Here is a 13,738-nt window from a genome sequence, read left to right as displayed (position 1 = left end):
ATGAAAAGCAGGGGGGGGGGGGGGGGGGGGGTCCACTAGCCGTTGCCCAACGGATATAATTCAAAAAAAATAAAATAAATAAATAAATAAATTAGGGGATCTCGCGAACCGGCCCCTAACCGGTCCCCTATTTGAACCCCTCATAAACCCTCGAAAATGTACGAGACCGGGTCCGGCGAGCCGGTTCTCGAACCGGTCGTGAGCCTGGGCGGGACGACCCGGTCCCCCTGCTAGCCCTACTCCTCCCTCTCCCAATCTCGCTTGCCATATATATAAATGCATATGTATAATTTACAATTATCTAACCGATATACATATACAATTCACCTCTCTCCCACTCTCTGCCCTCTCTCGCTTGCCTCTCTCCCAATCTCGCTCGCCTCTCTCCTTCCTCTCCCAATCTCGCTTGTCATATATACAAATACATATGTATAATATACAATTATCTAACCGATATACATATACAATTCACATCTCTCCCACTTTTTGCCCTCTCTCGCTTGCCTCTCTCCAGTCTCGTTCGCCTCTCTCCTCCCAATAACACGTAGCTATGAATTGTAATCATCAAACTATAGCTAGGAAGAGTAATTAGGCTATTTTTGAACGGCTATATGTGAAAGTTCCTCTAAGTTAAATGACGATGTTAAAATTGAGCTGAGCTAGCCCATTTTCTCTCCAGCCCAAACAACTAACAAAACCAATATTAGGCGGGACGGAAAATTCCCGAATTTTCGAGCTTCCAGTCTCTACTCGTTCTTCCAAATTCCAGAACCTCACCGTCACCGGCGGTCAATTTACCGGCGACCCAACATCCAACCATGGCGGAGCAAGACCCTTACGCCGCCTCTTCCGCCAACATCTTCTCCCATAAAAACTCCCGTCCAGCTGACGACACCGTATTCTTCTCCATATACCCAGACTTTACCTTAAACCCCACTTCTCCTCCACCCACCATAACTTCTCAACTCCAATCCCTTCACCTCCAAATCCTCCAAACTCTCTCCCCTTTCACTTCCAATTACATATGGCAACACGAACCCTTCAACCTCACCCTTTCCCCCACCCCCATCCCTCCCCATCTCTCCGGCAAACTCCGGTACGGCGACAACCTCGAAGACGAATGGTTCGTTGTATTCCTCCTTTTCCAAACCTCAAAACACTTCCCTAATGTGTCAATTCGTGTTTGGGATAGTGACGGCGAGTTCTTGTTGATCGAAACAGCATTTCATCTCCCCCGCTGGGTTAACCCGGATACAGCGACGAACCGGGTTTTTATCCGAGGTGGGTTTCTTCATATTATCCCTAATTCGGTAATACCCACAACCCCATCAATCCATGAGGGGTTAAATTTGTTAAGAAATGAGATTAGTACTAGAGCACCTGAAGGAGTGCAGAGTCAGTTAGAGAATAGGTTGAAGGAGTATCCGGATAGAGCGGAGAAGAATGTGCATAAGGTTAGGGTTAGGGTTCCGGTGTCAGTTGCAAAAGTGTTAAAGCATGAGCCTTGTTTGATTTCCCTTGCGGTTGAAGGATTTTACGATAGGGATATTGATACAATGAAGTTCGCGGCGAAGATGGAGAGGTTTTTGGGGAATGGGGGTAGTGGGGAGGAGCTGGTTCGAGTTGTGGTTAGGATGTCTAGGGCAATGTATGCACAGTTGGTGCAGCAGACATTTCAGGCGCCGAAATGTTATCCGGCTTTGCCACCTAGGAGTGATGTGGGTGCTTATATGGAAGCTGAGCTGGGAATGAAGATTGCTTGTGGATTTGTGATGATTTATCAGTTGAAAAAGAGGCAGGGTATGGAGGGAAAAGGGAGTACTTGGGATGCGTTTAGGCAGAGTCTAGAACGGAGTGGGTACTTTGAAGGGCTGTTGCCAGGATCGAATGAGTATAAAAGATTGATGCAGAATGCTGAGGAGTATTACAAGAATAGTTCACTGCATGCGAGAGAAAGGTATCTGTTGTGTTAGTTTGTATAAAAGTTTGTTTTTTTGTAAAATTCTAGATGATGCGCATTGATGACAGATTAGAATTTGGTACAACGGGATTAGATATCTGGAAATTTGGTGTATATATGTCTAATTACTTCCCTGCCCGGGGGAAGGGTGTCTGCACTGGCTTGTTTTAATGATACTATTATTAAGTAACAAAAACAAAAATGTTGGTGACATCATTAGAGCATCACTGATGATATCTGTAGATTGGGTAAACTTTTTCTTGAAGTTCATATCATCAGGTTAGTTTCTGCATATCGGGTAAAATATGAGCATTGCATTATCAGGATCTATCTGGTGCCATTTGCAGCTTCACGAGTCCTAGGCTAAAAAATCTCTTGGGTGTGTCTGTGTAGTTATATTTCTTGATGATACGACATCTTATGACCGTCCATCACTGAATTTTCAATAATGAGGTCAAATTGTTGTTTACTTTCCTATGTGTCATAGATGTCAAAAGGAAAATTTGAAGCTTCTACATAGCAGAATTTGTGTATACATAAATGATACTGTATTTTATAAATCTTGTGCCTTAGTTATTAAAAAAGAAAAAAAAATGGAACTGGATTTTGTAAAGATCTGAATCTCTGAGAGAAGTTGTTAGTCTTTGAATATTTATTTCTTGCCTTACTGAAAAGAAAGCTTGAAAATTCTATGAAGTGACATGGTCATATTGTTTACTATAATGATACTTTATTCTCTCTGCTTGATTCACCATTTTCTCCTGTTACTGCTCAATATGCTGATAGTACTGTTTTTATGATTCTTGTCTGAGACGCCCTTGTGTGTCATAAGTATTCCTTAACCTGCTACTAACTAATATTGAAAAAAAAACCAGTGCTACACTAAGTGCTCCAGTGCGAAGAATAGATGAGATCCTTGCCCTTCCTGATTCTGCTGATGACTTTAAGGATCAGGAGCTACCGCCGTCTGATGATGATTCATGGCTTTATGGTGGGGAGGATGAGCTAACTACCGTTCTTCAAGAGAGGCAAAAGGAGATGGAACTTTACAATTCAAAAAGGAAACAGAAATCAAAAGAGCAGGATGGGCCCAGCAATTATTCTGATAATTTTGATCTAAAAGATATATCGAAGTCTATGCAAGCATTTGTCACAAAAGTGGCCAGTTATGAAGGTGCAGAGGTTCCAGAAGACAGGTTTTTGTCCTTCATTTCTCTCATTTCAACACATGGAGTGGCATATGTCTTGGTTTCTTTTATCTTATTTTTACTGATGAGAGGTTACATTGTAGTATCTTATAGTTTTACTTTGGGTTGGTCGTTTTTGTACGTATTCTGGTGTGCAAGGGTAAAATTAGATCAGATAGTTAGCAAGAGATTTTGTCATCAATTTGGTCATAAATATTAAGTTCCTTGTAAAATAGATATGAAGTCACCCACGAGGGTGGTTGAGTAAGTGATCTCCCAAATGGGGGATCACAGGTTCAAAAACCTGCATGCCTTTTCGGTTGAGTTTGTCACACGGGGCTTGCCTAGTGTTGTTTACCTCTTCAGTGTGGTTTGTGGCGCTATTACATTGAAGCAAGCCAGTAACTTATATTTGCCTATCCTCTGTCTCCTATAGGAATGTAAAGGAAGTGGACTTTGATGTGGATCTCTTTATGAAAGACATGGAATCATTTGTGAGGCGTCAGGGAAATGAAGACACTGGCAGTGATGTTGATATAGAAGAAGGGTCATCATTGGATATGGAGTTCGGTGAGTGAGATTTTTTTTATTTCTTTAAGTCAATCTTTTTGGTAGCACTAGTAAAATGTTATGTATTAACTTTACATGCAGATCAGCATTTGTCGCTTATTTGTACCATCAGTGGCTCTATGCCAACGGAAATTCCTAGTTTAGATGGATATCTCACAGCTTTTGGTTTATCTTTCAATTTTTTCAACCATTATTTGGTTGCTTTTGTCCCATTCTTTTTTGGGGTGGGGGTTTATGCTCAAAATTATAACATGTTTGCACATCACGGGAAAAAAAATCATCCTGTACATGTCCTCCCCCGCCCTCTTTTCAGTAAGAAGAAAAACTGAAATCTATTGCACATGCAGATGAATCTGAAGATGAGAGTGATATTGCCGAGCCACATGATGATAATGATGAGGGAGGTGCCGCTTTCATGCATTCGTATTCGGACACTCTGAATGAAGAACTGAAAGGCACCACTCTTAGTAATACCTTTGTCCGTGCAAATGGAGAGTCCATAAAGAAAGATGAGGTTAGTCTACTCTACACTCATGGTTTCTGATCTTTCGTGGAGATGAGGGTTCATCAATATTCCTGCTATACTAAATTTACAGTTGATTCATTTGCCCCAAATCTTTTTGAGAATGGGTTCTTGTAAATTCGTGGCTTGTTGCTCGATATACCCCGCTATGACAGAAAACATGGAAATTGTTATGGTTCATTGCATTTCTATTTTACGTCTATGTTGCTAAGTTCACTCATTGAACAAATATATGTATCAGGGAACATCTACTGCTACAGAAAACATGGAAGAGGATTTCACTCCGGTAGATGTGGATTTCAATCTCGTAAAGAATTTCCTCGATTCGTTTTCTTCTCAAGATGGACTTCCAGGACCTGCTTCTAACTTGCTTGGACTTATGGGTCTACAGCTACCACCAGATGCTAGCAAAGGGAAATAACCATATTTTTGTTAAGCAGTTGAGACAAAAATATATAGACAAACTTGTTTCCTCTTTCTCTTTTCGTTGCCTTCTCTAACGGCAATCTTTACAATACTATGTACTATTTATTACGTATGTTTAACTTCAATGGAGAAAAAAAAGGTGGAAAGAAAATGAATTTGACTCCATTTTTGTTTTTTCTCTAGCCTAATGCTTTTATTAATCAACAATTTTTCTAATCCAAACGAGTAAATAAATTGGAGCGTTGGAGTCAAGAAAATCCATGCCTAATTTCAACTCTTTTCTTTATGAATCAATTTATGTGTATATTTTTCTTTTTTGACCGTCAAACAATATATATATTTGTAAAACTACAATTCAAAGGATATATGAAAAATTGATGATTATAGATAGATTGTACTTATTTAAATCTCAAAATTCGAAATATTTATCACGGGACGAGGAAGGACTAGGTTTTGGTTGTGACTTTTGACTTAGAGCATCAACCAATCAATAGATTGTGACTTTTGACGGAGAACATCAACCAATCAATATAACAAAGAGCAGAGAAGTAGCAGACAGAAAGTAATTTAAATAAATCAGTGATGGGAACAGTGGCGGCGATTGACTTACTGAAGAGTGAGATTCCGGTGGAGGAAGATGAGCCGCTGGTTCTCTCCGGCGACGTTAGCACCGGTCTCGTACTCGTTGACATCGTTAATGGCTTCTGCACCGTAGGAGCTGGCAATTTGGTAAAATTATCATCACGATCATTTAATCTAAGTTTTAAGCTTCCATATTGATGTATATACTTTTCTGGATTTATAGGAAATAGACGGCACAAAAAACAAAAACGAATTTAGACGAATCTGTATATTACATCCGTCGTGTTCTGTTTGGATCGATCTATTTGTAAAGGAAATACTTCAAAATTCGTACTTGTTTATATATATATATATATATTTATGATTTTCTAGTCAATTTGCACGTATCTTGATCACTTCCATGTACCTCTCTCTAGCATAGCTACCGATTAACTCTGTTCCACCAAAGCTAGAACATTCAAAATCATACTTTTCCTTCTCAACCAAAAAAAAAGAAAAAAAGGAAATACTTTGAAATTCATAGTTTGAGTAACGTTTGGTTATAAAAATTGTGAAATTTGGAAAAAAGTACTAGTATTTTTTTTCAAGTTGAAAATGGTCTTTGGAAACTCTAAGTTTTGTTTGGACATGAATACAAATAGCAATTGTTTCTGAATTTTTGTGAGCGAACTTTTAGCAAATATTATGAAAAGACTTTTTGGAGTTCTTCGAATTCTGGAAAATTCCAAAACTTAACTTGAATTGTAACAATTCTATGTCCATACAGTTTTTCAGAAATAAGTGGAAATTATTTATATATGCATTCAAGCGTCTCTGAGATGAGTGTGTCATGTGTGTGTGTGTAACTGTGTTCATGTGTAAGAAGCTAAATATGAAGTGTAAAATCGTAAGTTCGAGGGGTTATACTTAAAGGCCTTTGTAAGTATTCTTCAAATATTTGTTCATGGAAGTCTTATATTCTTCTTTTGCTTTTGGAAAGTATATTCTTGTTATTTCAAGATATTAGGCATAAACTATTTACCAATGTAAATGTATGTTAAGCAAAACTCATGTGAAGTTAGGAACTTTTGGTTATAGATGAAGCTATCATTAGATTTCTGATTACTTGGAGCTGGTCTACTGTCGTTTTATGTAAAATTATTTCTAACTCAATATAGCGATGCTTCAAAAATCATCTTTGTTTTTCCTTAAATCACTGTATTTGGGATCCACATGGAAGAGAATCTTGTGTGATAATCGAACATTGCACCTTAAAGGTTTTTATATAGGAGCTCCCCTAGGGAGCTTCGTTGAATGTATGTAATCTTCTTTGATTTGTTTAGTACTCGCTATCACTCTCTCTCTCTCTTTCTATCCGTATGTTGTTCCAACGTTTGTTTTTTAATTATTTCAGTGACTGTAGTGGCTAAATCATTATTTCTACTAAGCAATTAATGTGATCCTTATTCCTCATATTGTTCATTTTCAATTAGATGGTGATTTTGTGCCATTTGCTTTGCTATAGGCTCCGGTGGCACCTGATAGACAAATTTCAGCAATGATTGATGAGTCAGTTAAACTTGCAAAAGTGTTCTGTGAAAAGAAATGGCCTATCTATGCTCTTCGTGATTCTCATCATCCTGATGTGCCTGAGCCACCTCATCCTCCTCATTGTATCGCTGGAACAGATGAATCTGAGTTGGTTCCTGGTTAGTATATCCTTCGTGTTTTGTTCTTTCAGGTTAAAAGTGAGTTTTGTCAATGTGGTCTTTTATCATCATTTGCAGCTCTGCAGTGGTTGGAAAATGAACCAAATGTGACAGTGCGATGCAAGGATTGTATTGATGGGTTCCTTGGATCGATTGAGAAAGATGGATCTAATGTCTTTGTAAATTGGGTGAAAGCTAATGAGATTAAAACTGTAAGTATCGCGATATCTCATGATTTGATCAAAATTTGTTTCCATTCCATTCTATCTGATGTTGTGAGTATCAATATGTTGGTTTAGATATTGGTTGTAGGGATATGCACGGACATATGCGTGCTTGATTTTGTGTGTTCTGCCTTATCTGCACGGAACCGTGGATTTCTCTCCCCCCTGAAAGATGCGATTGTATATTCCCCTGGCTGTGCTACTTTTGATCTTCCAGTCCAGATTGCCAGAAATATTAAAGGAGCTTTACCTCATCCACAGGTGACCTGATATGTATATTGGGCTGTTCGCCATAAAAACTTGAACCTTAGATACTCTTCCTTTTCACGGGAACAAATATCGATTGTCTATTGACAATTTCACCATTCTCATCATTTGCTATGTAGGAATTGATGCATCACATAGGCCTTTACATGGCCAAAGGAAGAGGAGCAAAAGTAGTTTCACATATCTCATTTGACACAACAACCAACGAGACATAACTCTGAACAATGAGATTTAGATCCATACCTCTCATTCGAAACTCAGAAGGACACTGCTACAGCTATTGCAGACTTTACGAAGACCTTCTTAGCTTGCTTAGTCTATATTAAGTTATATAGTAGAAAGATAAATATGTCCATAGGCATATTTTCTTGTTCAGTTTGGATATGCAGCTAACTCTGCTTGTTCCAAAACTACTAAATACTTCTTCCATAATGTATTAACTATCACGTTTTCGATGCCAAATAAATTTGTCAATAGACAACTTTGATTGTTCAATTGGATGTGTGCTGCTATACTTTTCTTGTTCCTAAGTTACTAATATTGTCGCGGTATTGTATTAATTCTTGTTTAGATGAAGCACTTGAAGAATGGTACTGTTATATAAATTCTTTGTTACACTAACTTACACATCAAGACCATACATACAATCCCCAAACCTTCTCACTTAAAACCAAAAAAAAAGAAAGTATAACCAGCATTCTTGCCTATCCACCAGATACATGAAAAAATACCTGGAGAAGAATGAGAACAAAGGGGAAAACCGAAAAAAGAGAAAAAACAAGACATCTATAAAGGTACTCCACCTTTCAGGACCTGGTATTTCCTATTGTGATGAAAAAACGAACGTTTGTTCTTCTTTACTTTCGTTCCAAAGATGAACGCTCTCAAAGGTATCCTTGATCTACTTGCTGAGTTTGTTAATTGTGGTTGATTTCCACCAACATCAAACTGATGATCTAGTTTTCGTAATGTCTTCTCAACATCTACTTGAAGTGTAGTTACATGCTCTACACCAGCTTCTAGTTCCTCTCTAACCTTGTTGTTTTCTTGTTTCATGTTCAAAACTTCACCTTGGAACTTTGCAGCTTGATGGCTACTGAATCTGATTTCATCTTCTTCAACGCCATCCTTTAATGCTTTTGTAATTTCCTCCTGAATGCTGCATAAAGACGAGAATCTACGTTTCAGTTCATCTTTTAGTGACAAGCTTTGTTCTAACCATACGGTTAGCTCATTCTGAATCTCCCTCAGGTGTTTATATATTGGCCTGATTTCTGATTTCATGTCTGTTTTGGAGCTGCCCTCTTTTGTTTCCTTTTCTTTGAGTGTTGTTATTTCGCCCTGCAAATCTTGGGCTGTGGTCTTGAACTTTTGAATCTGATGAAATGCTGAGCTAAATCTTAGCCAGAAATCCAAGTTTTCGTCTAGTAATGCATCAATGCCCATCCGTAGTTTCTCTTCAACTGGTGAGAGGGATGAACGTTGATCAATCAAAATGATCTTGACATCCTGTTCATTCTTCTCTTCCTTTTTAGGCGTGTCCACAGGTTTTAAGCTTCTATCATCAGAAGGATTGAGATCTTGCTGTTTTTCTTCTTTCGACTCTGAACTTTCAGAAGCATTTCCTTGTACAAGACTCAACTTTAGACGTAAACTTTCTATCTCTTCATCCTTCTTTGAAATAGCACTTTTAAGCTCTCTTATCTGCAACGTGACTTCGAATTCAGTGTCTCTTTCTTTCTTCTCCATTTCAATCAGCTTCCTCTTTAATTCCTTGTAATTCCTGAGAATTGTTGTATATTCTGTTAAGAGGATCTTTTCTTTATCTTCCAAACCAGTCAACAGCATTTGCTGCCATGTAAGGTCATCGTCCTTCTCCTCGTCTTCCTGTGGTTTTGGCTCATGATGAACACTACTTTCAGACTTGGATGAGACTCTCTCTTCACCTTTTTCAGCTACTGTTGGCTCTAGAAGTTCGACGTGTTTCTTAGGGGATTTTGTATCTTCCTGAACTTCTTTATCACTAACAACTGTAAGAAGATCTTGTTCTTTCTTAACTTCACTTGTACTAACAGGATCTTGTTGTTTCTTAACTTCACTTGCACTAACATGATCTTGTTCTTTCTTAACTTCACTTGCACTAACATGATTTTTTTCCTTTTCTGGCTCTTTTTGTGACCTGATATCAGCAAGATCCTCCTCTTCATCTTGAGATGAGTCCGACTCATCAACCTCTTCATCTGGTTTCACACTCGTCAATTTGAACGATAACTGGCCAAGACTGGTGTGAGCTTCAGCAAAGTGTGTCTTAAGGCTGCTGTTTTGAGTTTCGACGTCTTTGTTTAGATCCTGAATACCCTTCAACTTTTCCTCTAGCATGGTCACTCTAACGTTCAGATTGTGTGTGTCCTCTGTCAGAGTAGCTGCCTTATCGTCTTCCAAAGTCCGAACTTGTGTGTGGAGTCCACAGGCTTCTGTTCTTAATCTCTCAATAAGAACAGTTTGTGTTGAAACTGCTGTTTCTAAGCTGACTACTTTATTCACAAGCTCATCAATCTTCTCTGCCAATTGTGTCACTGTTAGAGATGACATAGAGCTTGCATCGAATTGCTCGTTCATCTTGCCATGCAACGACTCCATTTGCTCACCGGCTTCTTCTTGGCTCGTGCATTGTGATGATACATCTGTTACTTCAGCAGATTCATCATCTTTTTCATCTGGTTCTGTTTCATCAGCTGGATCACCCAAGTACTTTTGCCTGAACGACTTAAGTTTCTTACGAGCTTCTTCTATCTTCTTAAACTCCTCTTTTGCTTCGTTGGTGGACTGTTCTTGTTTCTCCTGGAGCTGAGCCAACGTTTCTTGACACGATTTTAATGCTGCTTCCGCCATCAAGGTCCTAGCCTCATCATCCTCAATAATCCGAGCCTCACCAAATTCATCCTCCAAACTGCAGATCTTTTGATGCTTCTCAACAATCTGGTGCTCGATTTCCATTGTCTTAGCAATCCCACTTTGGTAAGAACTTTTCACAAACTCTTTCACAGTTTGCAAAGACAGTATATCTCTCTGGAGCTTGTCAATCTCTTCAAGCGCCTCGTCTTTAGTCAAACCAGATTTTGGTGCTTCTTTGTTTGCATCTCTTGCTTTGTTAGCTGTTTTCTTGCCTAGAAATTGCAGTGTGCCTGTTTTCAACAGACCTTTCATGTCTTTAACAGGAGCCTTTGGAGGAACATTTGGTATATTTGCACCAGTTGTTGGTACTTGAGGGAAGTTCTTTGGCATTCTTGGAGTACCATAATCATCTTCTTCATCCATTGCTAGTTGAATCTGTTCTGGAAAAAGTGTTGCAATGGTGTTGTTGGCACTCTGCAACTCCCTCGATAACTTGTCATATCGCTCAGCCAATGCTCGATATGCACGATAAGATTCTTCCACAAAGTTTATTAGCTCTGGTCTTTTCTTGTAGTACATCTCTGCTCTTTTAGCAAATGAATCTCCATCTTCTTCAATGAGCTTGATCACATCTTCTACCTTCTCTTCCATATCTGCAATGACACGAATTACAATTAGAACTTCCGATAACCACACTCAACGAGCCAAAACCATGGGCTTAATGGAACGACATAGTCAGTGATGATTCATACATCCGACCCCAGCATGCTTGGGACTGAGATACAGTTGTTGTAACGAGCCAAAACCATGTTAAGAAAACTTTTAGAATGACACAAGTACAATTAGAACTTCTGATTTCCACACTCAATGAACCAAAACCGGTTTCAGATGAGCTTAATGGAACGAGCATAGTGAGTGATGATTCATATACTCGACCCTAACTTGCTAGGGACTGAGATATAGTTGTTGTAACAAGCCAAAACCATGTTAAGAAACCTTTTAGAATGACACAAGTTACAATTGATTTCCACACTCAACGAGCCAAAACCATTGGTTTGAGATGAGCTTAATGGAATGAACATAGTCAGTGATGATTCATATACTCGATCCTAACTTGCTTGGGACTGAGATATAGTTGTTGTCGTAACGAGCCAAAGCCATATTAAGAAAACTTTTATAGAATGACACTACAAGAGAACATAGAAATCAAAATGGCAATATGATGTTATTCCTAGACCTATAGGTATCAACAATCTCCTTGGATTTTTTTTGTATCTTTTCTTAATATCATTGTGCAATTCATATGAAATTTCTGATAACATATTCCTATAATAATTTGAAACTAAATAAACAATAAGAAAATGAAAGTTCTTGAAATTTCTAACAAAAAATTTGCAAATTTTTCAACACAAAATCTTAGGTGCAAAAAGACATAGATCTTTTTCATATTTGTATTCATCAAGAATTCAGAACCCCATTTAAGGGTAGAGGGACAAACTCATTATTTATCGCGAATCATAACCCTATTAAAGGTACAAGTGCACGTTCATTATCCATCGAGTTTCAAAACTCTTATCATAGTATTTCTCGAATATCGAAAAATAAAACATACCTTGAAGGCTTTGTTCTAGCCATTTGGATTGTTTAGTCCTAATATGGCTAGCAGCCCACCATGAATAAGCATTAGTTGCAGCTCTTTGTAACATTTTGAACCAATTCTTGATCTTCCTTTCTACTAAATTTCAAAAAATACAAATCAAATATGAAACTCTTCCTCTTTTTTTCTATTTTTTTTCCTACAATAACAAAGAATGTATCTTCTTTTTTTTTTGTTTAGGAAAGAGAAAGAGTTTCAATACATGAGAAATTTTCTTGTTAATGAAAAATGATAGGAAAAAATTGGAATCATAGTTGAAAGGGACTAACAAACTATGATGTGTTTTTTGGTTTTTGTTTCTTTTGTTTGGCTTTAATGTCTAATTATAGTTTTTATTGGTTGAGAGTTCCTTTAGCACCAAAATAAATGTTGGACCCTTCTCTATTCTTAAATAGTTTACTAGCTTTTTTCACAAAAAAATAATTGTGGGGACAATAGCATTTTTAGTCCCTTGATTATTGTTAAAGTTGGATTTGGTCCTTGTGGTATCTGGATAAGCATATTTTACTTTCAATTACTTGAGATGTGCACTTTTGATCTTTTTGCTTATGAAAATTCATAATTTTTTTTGATTTATTAACTGTCTCATTGTTTCATTACTCACGTGTTATGCTAAAATTGTTATGCGATACATTCCACTTTACAATATATAGAGACAGTGGAAAGGATGTTGATTCTTCAACAAAACCAAGTCTTCTCGCGATTGAAAAGGATCCAAGAAATCAGTTCGATCAATAAGCCAAAATGAATGAACAAATATGTTGTCTTGCTTAGTTTTGCATCCCCAAGCCATGTCCTTCTTTGCATGATTTATCACCAAAGGCAGTTTACTGTGTAAGGGTGACTCATCTTGATTACAAATTTTACAATTGAAAGAGATCGTATTAATTGTTCTTATGCTCGTTCTCTTCTCTTCAATTGTTATTCTATATCTCAAGATAATATAACAATCACAACATATCCAGTGTAATTTCATAAGTAGGGTATATGAAAAATATGATGTACATAGACCTTATCCTTCCTTTGTAGGGGTAGAGAGACTGTTTCTGATAGATTCTCGACTCAAAAAGATATTTCAAGGTAATATAGTTCTAAAAATAGTCCAAGTAATACATATGTCCTATATAAGAGAACCAAAATCACACACTTCAATTAACCGAAGGTTTTAATGAATCGTATATCATAAGGACCAAAAATGAAATTTATCAATAACTGAGGGACCAAACTTACTATTTCCCTTCCTTTTTTCTTTTGTGGCAAAACGAAAGCTAAAGCCATTGACAACCAATTATGAAATTAGATTATTGTGAACATGGTAGCCACTGGCCTCTTTTAACAACTCGTCACATTCTCATAAAGAAGAAAGAATTAGAAAATCAATAAACAAAAGAAGAAATATCTTTCTCTTTGTCCTAAAGTTTTTTTTAATAATTACTATTATAATTATTATTTGGGTACATTGGAAAAGATTAAACTAAATATTTATGTATTTTGCATATAATACAAGTAGCTGTTTTTGGCCTGTCTTAACTAACTTTCGGTTACATGTATTTAAAAGAATGTCAAGTGAAACTCAATATACAAAGTTATTGTTTAGTTTGATATTCATTTCCAAATCTCGATTATTTTGGATTTGTATTGTGTACGATTCATTAAATGATAAAGTACTTTTTATCAGGATTTTTTTTTCATTTTTAATGTCTGAACTCGAAATTTCTAATTAAGGGTGTATTAATTCCACAATGAACATTGGCAGTAT

General features: G+C 37.2%; 3 protein-coding genes across 3 annotated transcripts; 2 read left to right on the top strand and 1 right to left on the bottom strand.

Annotated features, from left to right (window-relative positions):
* Positions 1-664: 664 nt before the first annotated feature.
* LOC125843755 (protein ecdysoneless homolog) lies at positions 665-4,698 on the top strand. The gene is made up of 5 exons (XM_049522952.1): positions 665-1,957; positions 2,836-3,156; positions 3,584-3,717; positions 4,065-4,231; positions 4,482-4,698. The coding sequence occupies exons 1-5, from the start codon at positions 819-821 to the stop codon at positions 4,659-4,661; spliced, it is 1,941 nt and encodes a 646-aa protein (XP_049378909.1). The 5' UTR covers positions 665-818; the 3' UTR covers positions 4,662-4,698.
* Positions 4,699-5,161: 463 nt separating this feature from the next.
* On the top strand, positions 5,162-7,922 carry LOC125843769 (nicotinamidase 1). The gene is made up of 5 exons (XM_049522968.1): positions 5,162-5,395; positions 6,753-6,936; positions 7,015-7,148; positions 7,236-7,421; positions 7,547-7,922. The coding sequence occupies exons 1-5, from the start codon at positions 5,249-5,251 to the stop codon at positions 7,640-7,642; spliced, it is 747 nt and encodes a 248-aa protein (XP_049378925.1). The 5' UTR covers positions 5,162-5,248; the 3' UTR covers positions 7,643-7,922.
* A 135-nt stretch (positions 7,923-8,057) lies between these two features.
* LOC125843750 (kinase-interacting protein 1) lies at positions 8,058-12,151 on the bottom strand. The gene is made up of 2 exons (XM_049522944.1): positions 11,935-12,151; positions 8,058-10,975 (listed from the first exon to the last, which is right to left on the bottom strand). Exons 1-2 carry the CDS (start codon positions 12,026-12,028, stop codon positions 8,214-8,216), a joined length of 2,856 nt encoding a protein of 951 aa, XP_049378901.1. The 5' UTR covers positions 12,029-12,151; the 3' UTR covers positions 8,058-8,213.
* Positions 12,152-13,738: the final 1,587 nt, after the last annotated feature.

The sequence above is a fragment of the Solanum stenotomum genome, chromosome 11, assembly GCF_019186545.1.
Source record: "Solanum stenotomum isolate F172 chromosome 11, ASM1918654v1, whole genome shotgun sequence".
Classification (NCBI taxonomy): domain Eukaryota; kingdom Viridiplantae; phylum Streptophyta; class Magnoliopsida; order Solanales; family Solanaceae; genus Solanum; species Solanum stenotomum.
The sequence above is the reverse complement of the archived record's forward strand: the minus strand, read 5'-3'. Positions and strand labels throughout refer to the sequence as shown.

Excerpts from the sequence above, each read along its gene's own strand:
- LOC125843750 (XM_049522944.1), bottom strand. The coding sequence starts at position 12,028 with ATGTTACAAAGAGCTGCAACTAATGCTTATTCATGGTGGGCTGCTAGC. Across the intron at positions 10,976-11,934 it reads GCTAGAACAAAGCCTTCAAG|ATATGGAAGAGAAGGTAGAA; the intron begins GTATGTTTTATT and ends GTGTCATTGCAG.
- LOC125843755 (XM_049522952.1), top strand. The coding sequence starts at position 819 with ATGGCGGAGCAAGACCCTTACGCCGCCTCTTCCGCCAACATCTTCTCC. Across the intron at positions 3,157-3,583 it reads GCAGAGGTTCCAGAAGACAG|GAATGTAAAGGAAGTGGACT; the intron begins GTTTTTGTCCTT and ends TGTCTCCTATAG. Across the intron at positions 4,232-4,481 it reads AGTCCATAAAGAAAGATGAG|GGAACATCTACTGCTACAGA; the intron begins GTTAGTCTACTC and ends TATATGTATCAG.
- LOC125843769 (XM_049522968.1), top strand. The coding sequence starts at position 5,249 with ATGGGAACAGTGGCGGCGATTGACTTACTGAAGAGTGAGATTCCGGTG. Across the intron at positions 7,149-7,235 it reads AAGCTAATGAGATTAAAACT|ATATTGGTTGTAGGGATATG; the intron begins GTAAGTATCGCG and ends ATGTTGGTTTAG. Across the intron at positions 7,422-7,546 it reads GAGCTTTACCTCATCCACAG|GAATTGATGCATCACATAGG; the intron begins GTGACCTGATAT and ends TTTGCTATGTAG.